The sequence below is a fragment of the Mirounga angustirostris genome, unplaced genomic scaffold (genome assembly GCF_029215605.1).
Source record: "Mirounga angustirostris isolate CCGP_5_RB_7025 unplaced genomic scaffold, mMirAng1.0.hap1 SCAF_16, whole genome shotgun sequence".
NCBI lineage: Eukaryota > Metazoa > Chordata > Mammalia > Carnivora > Phocidae > Mirounga > Mirounga angustirostris.
The window spans coordinates 17103328-17124727 of NW_026991724.1; the positions used below are offsets into that span (position 1 = coordinate 17103328).

The window sequence follows — 21400 nt, forward strand, 5'->3', positions numbered from 1 at the left end:
TCTTTCTTTAAAAAATAAGAGGTTCGGGGGTGCCTGGGTGGCTCAGTCGGTTGGGCACCTGCCTTCAGCTTAGGTCATGATCCCAGGGTCCTGGGACCAAGCCGTGCATCGGGCTCCCTGCTCAGTGGGGAGTCTGCTTCTCCCTCTCCCTCTGCCACGCCCCCTGCTTGTGCTCTTTCTCTCAAATAAATGAAAAAAATTTTTTTAAATTTAAAAAAATAAGTGGTATTATTATTTGTGGTACTATATCCACTGCTTCACGGTGATAGGGAAGAAAGGGAGAAAACAATACTGTTGGAGGTCAAATCACGTCCAAACATAGGTTGAGTCCTCTGGTTCAATAACTACAAAGCGTCTAGATTCTTCTACGTTTTCCAGTCTAGTTGGTATCCATGAGGAAGAAGAAGGTGGTATATGCAATCATAAGATCGTCGCACAGAGTTGGAAGGCTGGATTTCATGTAATAAAGCCTGTCTTCTAAAACCTGAGATGCCTGATGGTGTGAGCCTGGCATGATAAAAAGGTTCTAAAAGTCCCAACGATGAAATAAACTGCCTATTCATTCAGATTGAATATAAAATTATCTTTGGTGGGTTTAAAAAAATCATTCAAAACTCCAGCAAATCTAAGATACGGTAGTAGCGGTGGTGGTGATGATAGGAGTCCTAACAATCCCACCAGCACCAGCGATGAGGAGCGACCATCATCACTGTCATCTTCTGTATTTACAACCCTTTACAGTTTGCAGAGTTTCACATGTCATTCCATCTAATTCTTTTTTTTTTTTAAGATATTGTTTCTTTTTTTTTTTTTTTTAAAGATTTTTTATTTATTTGACAGAGAGAGACACAGCGAGAGAGGGAACACAAACAGGGGGAGTGGGAGAGGGAGAAGCCGGCTCCCCGCAGAGCAGGGAGCCCGATGCGGGACTCGATCCCAGGACCCTGGGATCATGACCTGAGCTGAAGGCAGTCGCTTAACCAACTGAGCCACCCAGGCACCCGATTCCATCTAATTCTTGCCACATCCGTGTCAGGGGGATAGGACTGATGGGCAAATGAGGTTCAGAGAGGTTCAGAGATTTGCACCAAGACCAGAACTTGCACCAAGTCCAAGCGTCCAAAGAATTACTCCGTGCACCTCCTTATTCTGTCTACTCAAGTGTCAGAATTACGTTCTTCCCAGGTAAACATGTCAGAAACAGTGCTTCTCTTGTCTTCCTGAGGCTGGAGTATGTGGTACAGACACTTAAAGGAGAGAGAGAAAAAAGGAAGAGTGTGACAGAGAAGAGACCCCCCATGAAGAACAGGCTTCTTGAGATGCGACAATAATGAACAGGTGGAGAAGCATAAGCACAAAAGAGAAAGGACTATGGAATCCTAGGGGCCCAGTATGGGTTGAATTGTGTGTCCCCGCTCCTGAAAGATACCGTGAGGTCCTAACCCCCAGTACCTCGGAATGTGACCTTATTTGGAAACAGTCACTGTGATGTGACTACTTAAGGTCATACTGGAGGAGGGGGGCCCTATTCCAGAAAGGAAGAAGGAAGCCACGTGAAGCCACAGACACACAGGGAGAATGCATGGGATGACAAAGGCAGAGACTGGAGCTATGTGTCTGCAAGCCAATAAATGCCCAAGACTGCCGGCCGCGCACCGGAAGCCAGTGAGAGGCAAGGAGGAACTCTCCCACAGGTTTCAGAGGGCACACAGCCCTGTTGACACTTCGAGTTTGGCCTTCCAGCCTCCAGAATTAGGAGACAGTGAAGTTCTACGGTCAGTGGTACTTGGTTAGGCAGCCCCAGGAAACGCCTACAGAGCCCGAGTGGATCCCTTCTTCTAAGACTGAAGGGAGTGGCAGCATCTCTATCGTCTGAGAGAAGAGAAGGAAGAGTTTGGGGGGAAGAGACCATTTATAAAGCTAGGACTTATTTGAAAGTCCCTCTAAGCCTCTGTCTCTCTTGACATTGTGAACAGTGTCCAATGAATGATGAATTCTTATTAAAAGTCTTTTATGAATAATACCAACGCTGTAAACAGCCAGGCCCCGGCCAGGAGCAGATGATCAACAGAACTGCTGCCTTGGTCCACCGGCTGGACCTTTACGCTCCCAGGAAGGGAAGAGGCTCTTTAATTTCACTCCTGGAAGGGCTCTCTGTCTCCCAAGCACTTTTTCAAAGTTTATAGGGGAATAATTATTACCTGGATCCCAGTCATATTTATATAAATGTTCTTTTCATTTACTCCTCACACAGGGCCTTCGAGCTGTTAAAAAGAGCAATGTGTGAAACTGGCTCTGGGAAGGAAACTGGGCCCATTTACTGTACTCACAGCACGGAAACCACACCAAATGTCAAAATAACCTTCGGGATAGAACAAAACCAATAAAAGGAAGGAAAAGTTTCCATTCTGTGTATCCATTTACTTATAACTTGCCATTTGTGTCGTGTCAGAGATTAAGTGTCATGTCCTCTTCGGGTCCCAGTTCTCGGTCTGGACTGACAGGAAGCAAGGTGAACCTGGGACTCATACACCCAAGGTTTTGGATGGACCCCGAGTAACTGCTGTAACCAAAAATGCCTAACATCACACTCAAGCCATTTCTTTCTTTCTTCTTTCTTTCTTTCTTTCTTTCTTTCTTTCTTTCTTTCTTTCTTTCTTTCTTTCTTTCTTTCTTTTCTCTCTCTCTCTCTCTCTTCCTCTCTCCTCTCTCTCTCTCTTCCTCTCTCCTCTCTCTCTCTCCCTCTCTCCTCACTCTCTCTCCCTCTCTTCTCTCTCTCTCTCTCTTCCTCTCTCCTCTCTCTCTTCCTCTCTCCTCTCTCTCTTCCTCTGTCTCTCTCTCTCTCTTCCTCTCTCCTCTCTCTCTCTTCCTCTCTCCTCTCTCTCTCCCTCCTCTCTCTCCTCTCTTCTCTCTCTCTCTCCTCTCTTCCTTTCTCCTCTTTCTCTCTTCCTCTCTCCTCTCTCTCTCTTCCTCTCTCCTCTCTCTCTCTCTCTTCCTCTCTCCTCTCTCACTCTCTCTCTTCCTCTCTCCTCTCTCACTCTCTCTCTTCCTCTCTCCTCTCTCTCTCTTCCTCTCTCCTCTCTCTCTCTCCCTCTCTCCTCTCTCTCTCTTCCTCTCTCCTCTCTCTCTCTTCCTCTCTCCTCCCTCTCTCTCTCTTCCTCTCTCTCTTTCTCTCTTCCTCTCTCCTCTCTCTCTCTCTTCCTCTCTCCTCTCTCTCTCTTCCTCTCTCCTCTCTCTCTCTCTTCCTCTCTCTCTCTCTCTCTTCCTCTCTCCTCTCTCTCTCTCTTCCTCTCTCTCTCTTCCTCTCTCCTCTCTCTCTCTCTTCCTCTCTCTCTCTCTCTTCCTCTCTCCTCTCTCTCTCTCTTCCTCTCTCCTCTCTCTCTCTTCCTCTCTCCTCTCTCTTCCTCTCTCCTCTCTCTCTCTCTTCCTCTCTCCTCTCTCTCTCTCTCCTCTCTCTCTCTTCCTCTCTTCTCTCTCTCTCTCTCTTCCTCTCTCCTCTCTCTCTCTCTCTCTTCCTTGCTCCTCTCTCTCTCTCTCTCTCTTCCTAAGCCAGGGTTTGCCTTCTCTCTGACAAAGAACTAGGAGAGTAACCTCTGAATACACAAATGTTAGTGAAACCACTATTCATCATGTTATCAGGAAGAGCCTTCTGTCATCAGAGTCCATCACTGGACTCAAAGAAGGAATTCAAAATCATTCCTGGGGGGCGGGCGGCTGGGTTTAGCTCAGAACCTGACCCAGCCATCATTTAGTAATTAATCCCAAACTCTTCCCCCCTATGGATGTTTCCAGGGTTTGCTTATTTTTGAAGACAGGACCTGGTGTTAAGACTTGTTTATCATCTTGAAAGAATGAATTCTAAAGCCTACTACTTATCTCCTACTAGATAGAGTACAGATTTTTTTTAAGATTTTATTTACTTATTTGACAGAGAGAGACACAGTAAGAGAGGGAACGCAAGCAGGGGGAGTGGGAGAGGGAGAAGCAGGCTTCTCGCGGAGCAGGAAGCCCGATGTGGGGCTTGATCCCAGCACCCTGGGATCATGACCTGAGCCGAAGGCAGATGCTTAACAACTGAGCCACCCAGACGCCCCTAGGTTGGTTTTTTTTCACCTAAAATGAGTGATTAGAAGGAAGAAAAGCTATGCTCTAGGAAATACCTTTTAATATTAAAAAGCAAGGGAGAAAGTTTCAATATAAAATGCTGGCACATTTTTTTAAAAAAGATTTTATTTAAGTAGGTTCCACACCCAGTGCGGAGCCCAGCGTGGGACTTAAACTCATGACCCTTAGATCAACACCTGAGCTGAGATCAGGAGTCAGAAGTTTAACTGATGGAGCCACCCAGGCACCCCTGAAAAATAAAATCTTCAGGGATGCCTGGCTGGCTCCGTCGGTTAAGCCTCCAACTCTTGGTTTCCGCTCAGGTCATGATCTCAGGGTTGTGGGATTGAGCCCTGTATCAGGCTCCACACTCAGCGGGGAGTCTACTTGAGAGTCTCTTCCTCTCCCTCTGCCCCTCCCCTGCTCTGTCGAGTGCAGTGTCTCATTCATACATGAATGAATGAATGAATAAATAAATAAATGATTTTATTTCTCAGTAATCTCTGTACTCATTGTGGGGCTTGAACTCACAACCCCAAGATCAAGAGTCACATAAATTGCTGTCACATTTAGTCACTGTAAACCCATGTGCAAAGTTCTCAAGTACTTCACAGTTCTTCTAAGAAGTCAGCTTTTTGTAAATAATATAGAAGACTGTAGTAGTAGTTATCTAAATAAATCTAGAACTATGGTCAGTCCCAGAACACTCATCCTTTTTTTAAGATCATCAACTTTTTTCTACAGCCAATTCTCATTATTCACGGTGGTTATGTTCTATAAAGTTGCCATCAACACTGAATTAGTTGGATACTGAACCATTGCTCCCAGGGTAAATATAGGTTTAGGTTTCTGAGAGCCCCTGGTCACTCTAGATCACTTACTTTTTAAATCTTTTTTTTTTTTTTCTCTCTCTCTTCTTCACATTCGATCATCTCTATTGCTCTACCTGCTTTTAATTCCATTCAGTGATTAAAAAAAAAAAATCTCATGGAACACTACATCAAAAACTAATGATGTAATGTATGGTGATTAACATAACATAATAAAATAAAATTAAAAAGAAAATCTCAGGGGCGCCTGGTGGCTCAGATGGTTAAGCCTCTGCCTTTGGCTCGGATTGTGAGTCCCGCGTCCGGCTCCCTGCTCAGCGGAGAGCCTGCTTCTCCCTCTCCCTCTGCACCTCCCCCTGCTCATGCTCTCTCTCTCTCTCTCTGTATCTCCCTGTCTCAAATGAATAACTAAAAAACATCTAAAAAGAAACATTTAAAAAAATTAAAAGAAAATCTCAGGTATTGTAGTTTTCAGTTCTAGAACTTCCATTTGGCTCTCTTTTTTAAATCATTTCTATTTCTTTGCTGAGATTTCTTTTTTTTAATTTTTAGAATTATTATTTTATTTAAATTCAATTAGTTAACATATAGTGTATTATTAGTTTCAAAGGTAGAGTCCAGTGATTCATCAGTCTTACATAATATTTGTTGAGATTTCTATCTTTTTATTAATTGTAGGCATTTTTCTCTTCTACTTCATTGAGGATAATTATAAAGCTGCTTTAAAATCCCAACATCAGGATTATCTTAGGGTTGGCCTCAGTTGATTTTCTTTTCTATTGAGAATATTTCCATTTTCCTGGTTTTCATATATTGAGTTATTTTGGACTATATCCTGGACATTATGAATGTTAAATTAAGAAGACCCTAGATTTTGTTCTTCTCCAATTAGTGGTTTCTGCTGGTTCTTTTTTTTAAAGTGGGCACTTATCTTGCTTGGTTCAGGGGTCAGTTCTACATGTAGGCAGACAGAATTTGGGACACCTTTCTCTGAATCTACCCATTCCAGGATTTCCCTTCTCTGTCCTGGAGCTGTGGTTTCCCGGATTCAGTGTTCTGGTTCCCCTAGAAAGACTGTGGTATCTCTACCATTGGCCCTCCTGCATTGCATTCACTCCCAAATAGACTTGTCCCTAAGTTAAAAGCCAAGAAAATGGAAACTGACTCTGTCCAATGCCTCTCCTCTGAGCACAGACTCCAGTTGAGCACTCTCCAGTGTCTCAAGGTAGCTGCTTACTATATTATGTCCAGAATTTATAGTTGTTATCTGAAGGAGGGCCTGAGGCTATTACTCAGCCATTACTGCCCCAGTTATTCATTATTGTCTTTGGAATGAATTTATGAAAATGGATGTTCTAAACATCTACAATACTTAAACAAGTCACTTTGCAAAGACCTGGGAAGTTAGTTGCAAAGACCTGGATAGTTAGGCACAATTTTTTTCATTCTGTTGCTCAGTTTACCCTCTCCATGTTGAGGAGGGCTGTTCTTAACTCTGAGGCCAACAGAAGGCACAGGTCTAAACATACCTCCTCCCCTGGGTACTCCTAGTAAATTTAATTTTCAGTATGGGTAAGGTAGAATGGGTTAAAAGGGAGTTCCTTCTGGCTTCTCCTGGGCTTCAGGCTATAATGGGAATAAATTAACAGTTAACAGATATGGTCATAAGGCCAAAACAAGGGTAAGCAGAGAAAATAAGTTTTTCATTAAGAAAGTGAATGCAGTATCTCCCTCCAGTGTGGATATTGTGTTGATTGCACAAGATTCTGGCTACTTTCAAATGAGTGGGGGTTGTGACGTCTTCCCTTTTTGATCCTAATCTATCTCCTGATCTTCTGAACCCCTACCTCTTACTGGACTTTCTGCCTCCTTTCCAAGCTGCTGGAACCACAGAGGTCCTTGGCAGGCACATCTACCAGCAAGAGAAAATTCACTGAAACCTGGCATTATCTTTTGGCACTCTGTAGCTTCAGAAATAGTGATTAGAAGAGAAACAAACACATACACACACACACACACACACCATTTCATCAACAAAGTGGCATTTTCATTTCAGCTGTTCCTGGGGGCAAAACAGCAGAAAAGATAAATCTTAGACTGAAAGCTTTGTGATGATCTCCGTTTCTCATTAAAGTGCCGCTGATTATAATCACACCTACGATTACAAGATTTAACACACCTGGCCTTAAGGATGCACCAGGAAGAGGAATCATACATTCATCCCATCCCATTTCCTTTTCTTTATTCACTAAGTAAACACAATTTATAAATTTCAGTGAGTACAAAATAGAGCTGCTTTGGAGAACCGGAGAGCGATTTTCCGTTCACATGGTTTTTTGAAAGTGACAATAATCTTCCATGGCCACAAATTATTTTAATACTGGTAAGACCAGGAGTGTTGCTTTCACTGGCTACACACAGATGTGAGAACTCTGGATAGAGTTTCTATTTCTTCTCTCACTTTACTAACCAGATATTTTGCTGTGCGCGTGCACACACACACACACACACACTCTTACTCTCTCATTCATTAAGGGTGTGTGCACTTATAGAGTTTTTTTTTGCCACTTTTGTCAAAATTCATTTTTATTAATAGAAAATAAACATTTATTACAGCTTCAGTTGTTATACCTGAAGTTGCTAATAAAAAAAAGAATTTAAAATATTCACTTAATTGGGGTGCCTGGGTGACTCAGTTGGTTAAGGGTCTGCCTTCGGCTCAGGTCATGATCCCAGGGTCTGGGACTGAACCCTACATTGTTGGGCTCCCTGCTTATCAGGAAGCCTGCTTCTCCCTCTCCCTCTGCGCCTGCCACTCCCCCTGCTTATGCATGCACTTGCGTGCTTTGTCAAATAAATAAATAAAATCTTTTTTAAAAAATCACTTAATCATCCTCTTTTAAGACAATTGAAACTGTGGCTTAAGAAGAAAAATAATTCAACAGGGCTCCTGTGTAGCCCAGTTGGTTAAGTGTCCAACTCTTGATCTCAGCTCAGGTCTTGATCTCAGCATCATGAGTTCAAACCCTGCACTGGGCTCCACACTGGGCATGGAGCCTACTTAAAAAAAAAAAAAAAAAAAGGCAAGAAAAAGAAATATTCAGCATCATTTGCTCATAGGTCTTTCAGTATTTGTTCGTTAAGTTTCTGGAACTTTCCTAACTGTAAAGTACAGGGATTACTGAACTATATGAGGAAGCCTCTCTGGGACAACCAATGAGAAATTAAGCAATTGTCATAAAAGGAATCAATGTAGATTTAGCATGGTAATTTGGACTATACAACGATCCCCTCCCCTCCAGCTCAGGAAGGACGTGCTTCTAAGCACTGAGGTATGAAGAGTCAGACTGTTATTTGCTGTTAGAATTAGCTAATAACAGTTAATCTCTGGCACAGATGCTACTGGTCCTTAATATCCTGTGATTTTAGGAAATTCTGTAAATAGTTTGGATTTAATCCAATTTATTCAGAAATTAAACATGTTTAAAAGGTTTACTACTCTGCCAGAGTATCTGCTGGTTTAGTATCCTTAGAAAATATATATAATACATGTAGATAAATCATAGTCTTAAAGTATACTTAGAATACTGCATTATTCAACCCAAAGCCTATTTTAACAAAATGTCCATTATTAAAAGCAGCTGATAAAACAAAATCCAAAGTTATGACAAGGGAGACTCACTGGCACTTGGAGCTGTGTTGCTTAGAGAACTTTAAACAGCACATGCCCTTAAAGCCATTCAAGGACGTGTCAGGAGACACCCTCTCCTCAGTTTTTACTATAGGATTCCAGCCAAGGATGGGACAGAAATTAGTACTTCTAAATATTTCAGCAGAGTCCATAGAAGTGTTAAAAAGACTTTTAAGAATGTCTGTCTGTCTGTCTGTATCTGTGAGAAGTAGTGCACATCAGAGGCACAAAGACAGAGGCAAGTCCATACACTCACTCAGATGTGAGAAGAATGGGAGGTCGACTGTTAGGTCACCCTTAGCTAGAGTTTCTGCGGGCTTTTAACTACATGCTGACTCCCATGTGAGTCAGGTGGACTTTGGTGAGAGAATAGTGTTTGGTGGCCAGGACCTCTTTGGGGCATTTATTCCTAAGTGGAATACACAACATAAGGGAGTAGGGGAGGTAACAGAGGGAAGTTACTCTTTCCAGCTCAGAAGGAGTTGATGAAGCCCATATATGTATTCAGGAAGCCCATGGGATCCTCTAGCGGTGGATAGTGGCTAATGTGGCCATCCAGAATCGGACTCTTTTCCTATACAGCTCCAAAAACTCTGGATTGAGATTCATGGGATCCAATGGCCCATAGATAAAATGAATGGGAACAGTTACAGAAGCAAGAGCTCCCACCCAGCATCTTCTAACCTTCTTTCTCTGGTTGATATAGTGTAAGGGACTGAGGGTAACTGACTTCTGTCATTGTTCAGTATCCCTGCCCACATGTCTCACAGCTTACTCTCAGAATATTGGGTCTATAGCCCAAAGACTGGGGTGAGACCTCGGGAGAATACAAAGAAGTTCATCAATCGTGTAAGGATGGATGACAGCATGCCTCCATTTTTGAGAAGCTTTTGGAGAAGGAGAGGACAGTGAGTCTCAGGAAATATACCTGCACTTGACAGCCAGAGACTCTTCATGGTAAGCTGACCAGATCAGTTCTGCTCGAACCTACAGAGCACCTCCTGAGCAATGATATCTCTGTAATCATGAACAAAAGGTTCATCCTGTGGTTCTGGAGCCCCAGATGCTGCAAAAGTGCCTCCACAGTGCTGGCCTGCTCAAATACGGAAAAGTGACGTGGTCTTGGTTTGTCAGTGAAGCCAAAGTCCAGGAAATCAAGGGCAATCACTCAATAAAACCTCAGGGTCAGAGCTTCCCAAATCTTGTACCAATCACAGCTGGAAGTTGGAAACCCACGTAAGAGCACATCTCAGGACTTCCAACCAGAAGATGTGCAGTCACTTGTAGGTGAGAAATTTGCCTGACGACATGCATGAGTGAGGAGCAGGAGACAGATGGGAGAGGGGGGTGGGTGTGGAATACGCAGACAGGCTGCAAGCAGGGGCACAGCAAGTAGCCCCACTGGAACCCACTACTCCCTCATCCTGTGGAGGAGATCGTGGTGCACCACAGCTGCGTTTTATCCCGGCAGAGCCGTGTGGAGCCCCCAGCGCCACGGCGCCCGCAGCAGCGCAGGGCCAGCCGTCAGCCGGGCACAGCCTACGTTCGCCTGCGCGGGCAGTGCCGGCCACAGCAGTGGGAAGCCCCGGGATATGCTGGTGGCCGCAGCCCACTCATAGAGCTTTACAGCTTTATTTTAATAGTGTTAGAACTCAGAGTTTTAACTAAAATTTTATTTCGAAATAATTTTAGATTTACAGACAAGTTGCAAAGACAGCACAGAGAATTCCTGTATACCCCTCACCCAGTTTCCCCTATTGTTAACAACTTACATAACCATGGTGTATTAAAGATTTTATTTATTTATTTGAGAGAGAGAGAGAATGAGGGAGAGCACATGAGAGGGGGGAGGGCCAGAGGGAGAAGCAGACTCCCTGCTGAGCAGGGAGCCCGATGCGGGACTCGATCCCGGGACTCCAGGATCATGACCTGAGCCGAAGGCAGTTGCTTAACCAACTGAGCCACCCAGGCGCCCTTTTTTTTTTTTTAAGTAGACTCCACGCCGTGTGGAGCCCAACGTGGGGCCTAACTCATGACCCTGAGATCCAGACCCTGAGATCCAGACCTGAGCTGAGATCAAGAGTCGGAGGCTTAACTGACGGAGCCACCCAGGCGCCCCAAGAGTTTTGTAGATCTTGAGGATGGATGAAAAACACTTTCTTAATTCCCTCTTGTAGAGCAGATTCTCATCAAGGGCAGTGTGTACCCGACAGCAATTTATTTAATTAATCTGCATTACTGAGTTGTGATCTGTGTGTCCTCACCACCATCAAGGTCCTAGATAATAACTAGGGGATAACTAATGAGTCCGTGCTTGTATAAAAATGGTGTCAAACACGTGATATGGCAAAATTCTATCATGAGTAAAGCCTGTAGGTCTGACAAAACAAACATTCTTCTAATGGCTTCACTGACAGTTAAATACTGATGTGCCAGCCGTAGATGAGCCTTGTGGATATCAGGAAGTACATTATTAATATAAACTCTCCTATAAACTCAACTGGGAATGAGTTTCCATTAAAATCAAGAGGAAAATTAATTTCGAGGTCACTCATTCTTAGCACACATATGGATATATATTTTTTTCTTCCCATATGGGCCATACACTGGGGAGAAATCCAGCCAGACCCATTTGGAGGAGGAAAAAAGTTCAATTTATGCAGCAACTAAAATCTCCTGGATTGAATTCACAGCTAGAAAGGAAACATTTTAAATGAGGTCCTTCAGGAATTCGGTTTCAACAACGAAATGAGTCAGGAAGACAAGTCACTAGAGTTCAGGCCACAGAGGCAGAGGCAGGCTTAGTGTGGTCCACTTAGCTCACCTGGAACCTGCCCCTCTGAGAAGAATGCCAGGACTCAGAGTCACAACCCATAAACCTGTGCTCTGGTTTTCCTGCAGCAGTTAATGTGCAGTTTGCCTACTGCTACAGAGGAAATAGGGACTCTTACTAAAGATGCAAACAGTATTCCTGCTACAAAATAAAATCTCTGCTGATGGATTCATCTCCATGCATCCACCCAGGGAAAAGATCTGAGGCTGCCTTGGTGAAAGGAAGACTGATAAACAGATAAAACCCAGACATGTAGGGAGGCTGCAAATGGCAAGGAACCGACTTACCTCAGTAGCTTTCTGGCTGAGGCCCCGAAGGAGCAGTACAATCACGTGGATGGCAGCTCTGCGCACTTGAACTTCACGGTCTGTTTTAGCCACAGCAATCAGGCAAGCTGTTACCTAGGAGGATGAGAGAAAAAGTCAATAAAAATCAGGATTGCACAATTACATGAAGCTTGTCAACTGCATTCCACTTTCTACACGTTCATCACGAAAAATCTGGCTTAGAGAGGGGTGGATAGTTTCCTCGTTCTCAGTAAAGACGGAGCGATCTAGTGGTGGAGAACTTGATTTAGTTTGGCTTTTCTGGAAAAGGGCAAAATCTGGTTTGGAATTTAGGAGGAAGATTAGGGAGTTGGGAAGGATACGCATATATAATAAAGGTATGGTCAAATTCAAATATTTCCTCAAAAATGGGAAGACATGTTACTTGTCCCCCTTTGAGGAGACTAAATCAAAGAAAGGAAAGATGGCCCAAAACACAAGTGACTTTTAGGGAGTGAGGACCATGAAGATGTAGCTGAGCAGGCTTCAGAGTTCAAGGCCCCACATGAATATGAATGCACCACTGATGAAAGTTACAGCCCAGGGAGAGAGAAATACATAAATAGTCAAACTGATCTTCTTCGGCATGTTCAGATGTCCCAGTCCTGCAAATCTAGCATACCCCACCATGTCAGTCACCTGGGGCCAATTTCAGAGTCTCCCTGGGCGGCTTCATGTGTGGAATAGGTCTTTCAATGCTCATTTGCTTTAAAAGACAGCTCTATAACAGAAAAGACTAGAAATTACTAGCACAGCATGGTGCCAGATATATAGCTAATAATTATATGTCATAAAATAAGAACGTTGCTATACCCTGTTATCACCCTGCCCCCACCCCACTCCTGGTAAGTACAAAAATATTTTAAAACCTCAATAAAAAGATACCACTAAAAACAACGGCAAAAAACTGTTCTGAGGCATTCCGTAAGGCTTAAAAATTAAAAACAAAAATCTTCAAAGTGTGGCCAATGGCAGCAACAATATGAAGGTAAGTCTATATTATTCAACTGGTCTCTCATACTTTATTTCATTTACTGCGTGAGTGTATTTCTTGGCCAACCATGGAAGGATTTCTAACCATGATAAGAAAAAGCCAGAATGTGTGTTTGGAAACATGTATAAATACATATTATGTTTAAAGAATGGTTTTTAAAAAGGTTTAAAAAAAGAATACAGGCACAAACAGGGAAATAGGCTTGTGCAGAAATTTTAACTATGCAGGTTGTATTTTTCACAGCTTTCAAACAGTTGGGCATAGTTCAAAGTGTCTAATTAATCAGTGATGGCAGAGAGATTAGAAGAAGTAGCTTGTTCTTAAATATAATTGCATCTGTGATGTATTGGCACTTAATCAAGTTGTACATCTATTAGACAAACTTGCATCTTGCAAGTGAAGGGAAATCCCAGAAAAGCTCAACTCGTTGGGGGCTGTTTTTCAATAACATCCAGAGAGCTGTTTCTGCTTCTAACCTGGGACACCCTGACCCAAGGCCATCAGTGGCTTCCATGCCTCTGGCATTAACGGTAGAAGCAATTCAGTTCCAGGAGGAATTCCTTGGGCAACCTCCAAAAGGTAACAATATAATAGCTACCTCCGCTTGCAGGCTTAGTATTTACAAGGTAAGAGCTGAAATCAGAGAGACAAGTTAGAGCTAGGCCTGAGTCCTTCTTGACACATGGAAGTTGAGCTTATTCAGTCTGGTAACTAAAGCACGAAAACCAGTCTGGGGCCACATATTGTGCAGATACTCCCAAGCCTTTTGCCTGCCTCCCTCTGGGTTTAGTTTGGGGCCTAGATTTCCACAGTTGGTGGATTGAGGCTTCCTGGCCTAGAACCTTGCTGGTGTCCGGCTTTGCCACCTCTGCTCCCCCACTGTGCTAAGCAGGCCATGCTTGTGCCTCAGCTCTCAGTGGGTCTGGCTCTGGCTGTCAGGCACTAATTCCACCACTGGGATAGGCAGAAGAATCCTGGCTGGAAAAGGGCTTCCCCTGAAAGGCCAATGCTTGAATCCTTGTGCCACTTTGAAGGTATGACTGGGAGAGGAGCTGGTTATTACAAGCCTTGCTGAGATCAGCTGGAATGGCCTCCTGCTTGCTACAGGCTGTTAGTGATTTATGCACCAGATAGGACCCAGCCCATCTGCAATCAGCCATCCGGGATGATCAGGAAGAGGCCCGTAAACAGAGGAGTATGCACGAACCTTCCTCAACACCTGTCACAAGGACCAAATCCTATGAAACGTATGATGGTCAATTATGCAAAATGTTTTTATTTTATTTTTTTAAAGCTTTTTTTTTAAGATTTTATTTATTTATTTGAGAGAGAATATGAGATAGAGAGAGAGCATAAGACGAGAGAGGGTCAGAGGGAGAAGCAGACTCCCTGCTGAGCAGGGAGCCCTATGCGGGACTCGATCCCAGGACTCCAGGATCATGACCTGAGCCGAAGGCAGTCACTTAACCAATTGAGCCACCCAGGTGCCCCGCAAAATGTTTTTAAAGCATAAGAATTTTACTATGTTCTTGTAGATATCATCTTGAGACAAGAACAGCCTTCTGTTCAGGTCAAGCTCCCATCACCAACTCATAATGTTGCTTTCCTGCAGGCCACTGGGGCAGACCCCTCATCAAAGCCTCAAAGCAGGGAGGATACATGGCCACTCTCTTCCATCTACCCACTCTGAACAAGTCACTCCCACAGTTAGTCTCTCACACCTTCAACCCCAAGGACACACTTAACATTGCCTTCAACCTCTAAAAGGCTTGGCAAATAGATCGATGATGTAAGGTCTTTACTAATTTATGAACTGGTTTAATATTTCTATTTTGTTTCTAAGCCCTCCCAGAGGGCGAAACCCACCCTATGTTATCTTCATGTTGCCTGCTTTCAGGGTCAGTGTACCTATTCTAATAAACCACACTGTGGAAGGTTTTCTCTTCACTGGTTAAAACACTTAACTCATATCCACTTCTGAGAGCCATACAAAGAGGAAGATGATGATTATTCTGGAAATACTAAAAATCAGCTTAAGCAATTTAACACTTGATAGGAGCCAACAGAAATAAGGGAAAACATCACTCCCCAAAATAGTTGGCACATACCAAGCATAATCAGAACTATATAAAAAGATATAGGGGCACCACCTGAGTGGCTCAGTCGTTAAGTGTCTGCCTTCAGCTCAGGTCATGATCCCAGGGTCCTGGAATCGAGCCCCGCATCAGGTTCCCTGCTCAGCGGGAAGCCTGCTTCTCCCTCTCCCACTCCCCCTGCTTGCGTTCCCTCTCTCGCTGTGTCTCTCTCTGTCAAATAAATAAATAAAATCTTAAAAAAAAAAAAAAAGATAATACAAATGGCAAGATTACCACAAACCAACTTCGGGAAATTCCAGGAGAGAAGGTACCAGAGTTGAGGTATGTATCATGAAAGCATGACTTCAATTTTCCAACTGCATCTTCATCCCTTTTCCTTGAGCTTGCTTTATTAAAATTTCAGGTGGTCTGCTAACTTAGTGAAACTAAATCATCTGTCCTTCTATTTTGTAAACAAAGAAACCTTAAGAACAAAAGCAGTATAGTCTCGGGGTCCCTGGGTGGCTCAGATGGTTAAGCGTCTGCCTTCGGCTCAGGTCATGATCCCAGAGTCCTGGGATTGAGCCCCACGTCCGGCTCCTGGCTCAGCAGGGAGCCTGCTTCTCCCTCTCCCTCTGCCTCTCCCCCTGCTCATGCTCTATCTCGAATGAATAAAATCTTTAAAAGAAAAAAAAAGCAGTATAGTCTTCAATTCATACACGTTCAGCTCGCTCACTTAACCTGCCACGAAGGAGAACCCTGATGGCTACTTGAGCTTCCTCCGGGTTCCCCAGGACATTCACTAGAGTCCTCATCTCAGGGGTCCACTTATCCTCAAATTGTACTTAGCCAACTGTAGCCATCATGGCAAGACCGGTAATCAATTTGGATCAGTGGGGTTAGAGGTGATGGCTTTGCATCAGACCCCAAAGCTCAGGTTTATGGAATTCTGGGCACCACATTTAAAGTGGATTGTCCCATTGACTTCTCACCTGGGCACATCTTACTTGCTGTACTGAGGATGGGCCTCTTACTGTGGTTCCTTTAAATCATATTTACTTCCCACAGAGAGTGATAAAGATGAAAATGCTTATCAAGATTTGGTTTCAGTGGCGCCTGGGTGGCTCATTCGGTTAAGTGTCTGTCTTTGGCTCAGGTCATGATCCCAGGGTCCTGGGATCGAGTTCTGCATCGGGCTCCCTGCTCAAGGGGGAGTCTGCTTCTCTCTCTACCCTTCCCCCCTGCTTGTGATCTCTCTCTCAAATAAATAAATTAAATCTTAAAAAAAAAAGGATTTGGTTTCAAGCAACACAGCTCTTGTCAAGAAAAAGGAGAAATAGGGGGAAATAATAATGCTCTTGAAACAGGTTAAATCTTGACATCAACAGAGAAGAAAAACCTGAATTTCCAGTACAGAGACTGATGGGTTGATCTTATCCTTTATATTCCTTCCCTACCAGCAAACACCATCACAGTACAGACAGGTCCCAAATGTGGACCACCCAAGAGGTAGACAGCTTTCTTCAGAGGCCCAAGAACTACAGCTATGACTGCCAGATCAGATCATGTTAGAAGAGACTATGGTGGTTAGTTTGTTCAATTTTATATCAGAACAGATGACAGGGGGCACCCGGGTAGCTCAGCTGGTTAAGTCATCCGACTCTTGATTTTGGCTCAGGTCATGATCTCGGGGTCGTGGGACTGAGTGCAGCGTAGGGCTCCGAACTCAGTGGGGAGTCTCTCTCTCCCTCCCTGTCCCTCCCCTTGCTGCGCATGCACACACAAGCTCTCTCAAAAAGAAAAAATATAAGTTAGATCCTTTCATTCTTCTGCTTTGGCTTCCCAAATCACTCAAAATAAAAGCCAAAGTCCTTACAAGGCCTCACGTAGACTGCCACCACCTCTTTGACACACTGGCCTTGCTCTTTAGTAGCATGGCAAGCATGCACCCGCCTCAGGGCTTCTGTACTTGTTGCTCTCTAGAGGCACCTAGAATGCTCTCTCCCCAGGTATCTGCCTGGATTAGCCCCTTGCTTCCTTCCGGTCTTATCTCAAATGTCACTCATCAGTGAAGCTTTTCCTGTTCATCCAAGTTCACATATCATAACAAGGTCCCTTTGTGCCCCTTCCCTTATTAGATTTATTTCCTTAGCACTCACTCCATCTGACACAGGATCTATTTGTTTACTTCCTTGCTTGTTTGTTACTCACTTCTCCTTTCTAGAACATCAGCCACATAAGGAAAGGAACTATGTTCTTTTCACAGCTGGATCCCCACCATCTGATACAGAGCTTTGTTGTCCCATAACTGGCACAGAGTAAGTGCTCAATAAATATCTGTTGAATATGTAAACAAAATAAATGAAGAACTACTTAAGAGCCATGCCCAATATTCCACTTTTTCCACGGGAATGGACAAGAGCAGTCTGACTACAGGAGGGCTCAATGGCTGAAATACCAAGGCTGTCAGGTGTCCAACCATGTTCAAACTTGTACTCCACCCAAGGCAGCTGGAGGGCACTGATGACATGGCAACGTGGGATGCTACATAAGAAGGAACATCTAAAAAGAAGAGACAGAAATTATGTGGGATGGAAACACCTGGCTTTTCAAATCAGAGGGAATATATTGCCTTCTGAAGTTTCATTGCCAAAAGCAATGGAGCTGCATGACCCTTCCTGTTAGTAGCTTTACTTATATGGCAATACTGTTCCTGTTTAAGGCACAAAAGCAACCTTTTTTTTTTTTTTTTTGGCACAAAAGCAATCTTATAAATGAATTGAAAACATTTATTGGGAGACAATACAGAGCATGGTTAAGAGGGTGGAATGCTGGAACCACCTGCCTACATTCAAATCTCAGCCCTCCACTTCCTATCTGTATGACCTTGGCAACTTATTTTATTTCTCTGTGCCTCAGTTTCCTTTGTGAGAACTGGATCCATTGACATATACAAGGTATTCAGAAAAGTATTAAGTGCTTGCTATTATTACTATTTTTAAAACATGTAAGAACCAGTCTTCCCAAATAAGCCTTACCCTCCTCTTCATTCAATATTAATCAACAGACAGGGAGCACACACTATATGCCAAGCACTGTGATAGGTGCTAGGGGATATGCATAGGTAAATAAAGACTGGTCCTGCCCTCGTTGGGCTCAGAGTTTGTTAGTAATCATAAACACGCCTAGGATTCATGTTTCAGGGAGTCCAGGTCTCAAGAAATGGGAAAGGGGCTGGCCAGGTGGATGCCCCCAGAGTAGCAGCTCCTCACATGGATGTGTAGGCAGAAACAAAAGGAAGGGCTCCCTTTCTGTGTTAGCACCCATGGTAAGCAAGCAGCCTACTACCTATTCACACTTCATTTCTGAAGGCTTAATAAGCAATCCCAGATTCTTGCTGTGAGCCAGGAAGCCGTAAAACTAACAAGACCCCTCATGATGTAGCCCCTGCCCGCCTCTCTTGCCTCAGCTCTGCCACCAACTAACCTCCCAACCCCCTCCCTTCACTCCAGCCTTTCGGATCTTCTAACAGTTCTTCAAACATGCCAGGCTGTCCCATAGCTCAGTGCCTTTGCCCAAGCTGTCCTCTCTGCGGAAACGCCTTCTTGGGCTACCCAATTTCCACTTGTTCTGAAGATTCAGGTCCAAGGGTCTCTTCCTCTAGCATATCTTCGTCAACACTCAAACCTGACTGAGGGGCTCCTAAAATGTGCTCCTACAGCACTTATCACAAAGGATGGCAACTGTAGTCATTGACGGCTGTGTCTTCTACTAGGTTACCCACGCCTAGAAGGCAAGGTGGTATCTTGTAGAGTTTTGTAACCTCGGCCCCTAACAAAGGGCTTGGCACGTTGCAGGTGTTGGGTAAATGTACGACTGGGAACATCTGAAGGGTGCTGGTTACCCCTGTTCACTCATTTCCTTGCTGCCAGGCATCAGCCTCCTTCAAATGACCAAAATGCTCCACAAAGAAAAATCTTAATTAAAAAAAAAAATCTTTACTCAAATGTCACCTTTTCAAATGAGGCTGACCTTGAATACCCTATTTAACATTGCAACCTCCCCTCCACCTGACACTATGATGCTGGTCACCCTATCCTCCTCTGCCTTTTCTTATTTTCCACATATACATTATCTCTAGATCCTGGTTAACAATCCTGCAGTGTAGGTATTTTAATCTCCCCCTTTCCTCTTAGTAATCTCTACCTTCCCCACCCCCGAGGGAGGGTTAGCTTGAACTAACGCCTGAGATCAAGAGTCACACACTCTACTGCTGAGCTCGCCAGACGCCCCTTTAATCCCATTTTGTAAGTCAGAAACTGAGTTCAGAGTCTAAATTGTGTGCTTCCAGGGCGCCTGGGTGGCTCAGTCGTTAAGCGTCTGCCTTCGGCTTGGGTCATGATCCCAGGGTCCTGCGATCGAGTCCCGCATCAGGCTCCCTGCTCAGCGGAGAGCCTGCTTCTCCCTTTCCCTCTGCCTGCCGCCCTGCCTACTTGTGCTATCTCTCTGTCAAATAAATAAATTTTTTAAAAATCGTAAAAAATAAATAAATAAAATAAATTGTGTGCTCCAGTGAACGCAGGTAAGTAGGTGGTGGAGCTAGGTCCTCACTGATTCCCATCCCCAAGTGCACTTGGAAATTGCATTCTCTTTCAAAAGGTCAGGTGGGTCTCCAGAGAGATGACACTTCTTGAATGTTATAAAACCTGTTTTAGCTCAATTTTTCTAATCAATCAAACCAAGAAATTTCTCTAATGTCCTGATAGGAAATCATATGCCACCAGCATGCTGTAGCAAGCTACAGTTTCCTTAAGAGAGAAAAAGGGAAGAAGAGTCTAGGACTCAAAAAGAAACATGGTCTCGTTTTTTGGTTCATAGACCATGTTTGGGGTCACTGGTTTTAGAAAATGTATGGAATCCTGTCAAACCTGAGCTGATCCACCAGGAGATCTGGGATAAGGTTTTTTTGTTTGTTTGTTTGTTTTCCCCAGATTTATTTATTTATTTGAGAGAGAGTGATTGAGAGAGAGAGAGAGACAGAGAGAGAACATGAGTGGTGGGGAGGAGCAGAGGGAGAGGGAGAAGCAGGCTCCCCGCTGAGCAGGGAACCTGCTGAGGGGCTCAATACCAGGGCCCTGGGATCATGACCTGAGCTGAGGGCAGATGCTTAACTGACTGAGCCACCCAGGCACCCCTCAATAAAGCTGTTATTAAAAATAATATTTAGGGGGGCACCTGGGTGGCTCAGTCATTAAGCGTCTGCCTTCAGCCCAGGTCATGATTCCAGGGTCCTGGGATTGAGCCCCGTGTCGGGCTCCCTGCTTCTCCCTCTCCCACTCCCTCTGCTTGTGTTCCTCCTCTCACTATCTCTCTCTCTGTCAAATAAATAAATAAAATCTTAAAAAAAAAAAAAGGATTCTCTCTCTCCTTCTCCCTCTGTCCCTCCCTCACCCCCATGCTCACTCTCTCTCTCTCTCAAAAAAAAAAGATAATGATAATATTTGCGTTTGATTCAGATCACGATTTATGGTTCATTTTGGGTTGAGTCATGTGAAGAGACCAAGTAAAGAGAAAAAATGCGGCAACCACTTCAATATTTGACCCAGAGAAGTTATAACAGGCTAAAATCTTTAGATAATATAATAAAATAGACCTGCAAATGCCTTCTCTTAAGTGTGACAAGTTCATATACTAAAGGACAAGAGATTTGCTAAGCACCATCCAAAAACACTGAAGATCAGGTACCTAATGGTTCACATACATTAGAGTACTTTAAGCTTAGTTTGAAGTTGGTAATAACCATTATTTCTTTTTCTTTTTTTAAGATTTTTTAAATTTATTTATTTGACAGAGAGAGACAGCGAGAGAAGGAACCCAAGCAGGGGGAGTGGGAGAGGGAGAAGCAGGCTTCCCCCCAAGCAGGGAGCCAGATGCGGGGCTCAATCCCAGGACCCTGGGATCATGACCTGAGCTGAAGGCAGACGCTTAATGACTGAGCCACCCAGGCGCCCCAATAATCATTATTTCTAAGGTATTAAAAAAAGATATATAAATAGGTGATGGGGATTAAGGAAGGCAGTTTTTGTGATGAGCACCGGGTGTTGTATCTAAGCACTGAATCTCTAAATTTTACACCTGAAACTAATACTACACTGTATGTTAACTGGAATTTAAAACTTAAAAAAAAAAAAGAAAAAAGTACAAAAAATTGGGAATAGGGGTGTGTCCCTCATGGAAGAGCTAAAGAAGAGGAAATGACTGATGGATAAATTTCTTAAAAGTCCGAAGTTGGAATTTAAGGACATGAATAGCCTTTATTATCAATAAAACAAAGCCTATAAAGCTCAGGAATCAGGAAATGCCATAAATTCAAGCATATGCATATATCCATGAATGTATTTCTCTGCTTATTCGTAAGACACAATCATGAGATATCAAAAAAATTCTTTCTCACTAGGAACTTCTTAATATTTGTTGTTCAAAATGGTCAGCCTTAGCATACTGAATACTGTAGAAGAAGGCAGAATTATTACAGTTTCGTAAGTTT

General features: G+C 43.6%; 1 protein-coding gene and 1 pseudogene across 1 annotated transcript in view; both read right to left on the minus strand.

Moving 5' to 3' along the window:
- Positions 1–21400, minus strand: part of TANGO6 (transport and golgi organization 6 homolog) — a 189609-nt gene that overhangs the window by 27877 nt on the left and 140332 nt on the right. Inside the window, exon 17 of the mRNA XM_045890837.2 lies at positions 11746–11859. Coding sequence (XP_045746793.1) covers positions 11746–11859 — 114 coding nt within the window. The remainder of the gene's footprint in view (positions 1–11745; positions 11860–21400) is intronic.
- On the minus strand, positions 5861–10048 carry LOC123855319 (mesoderm-specific transcript homolog protein-like; annotated as a pseudogene).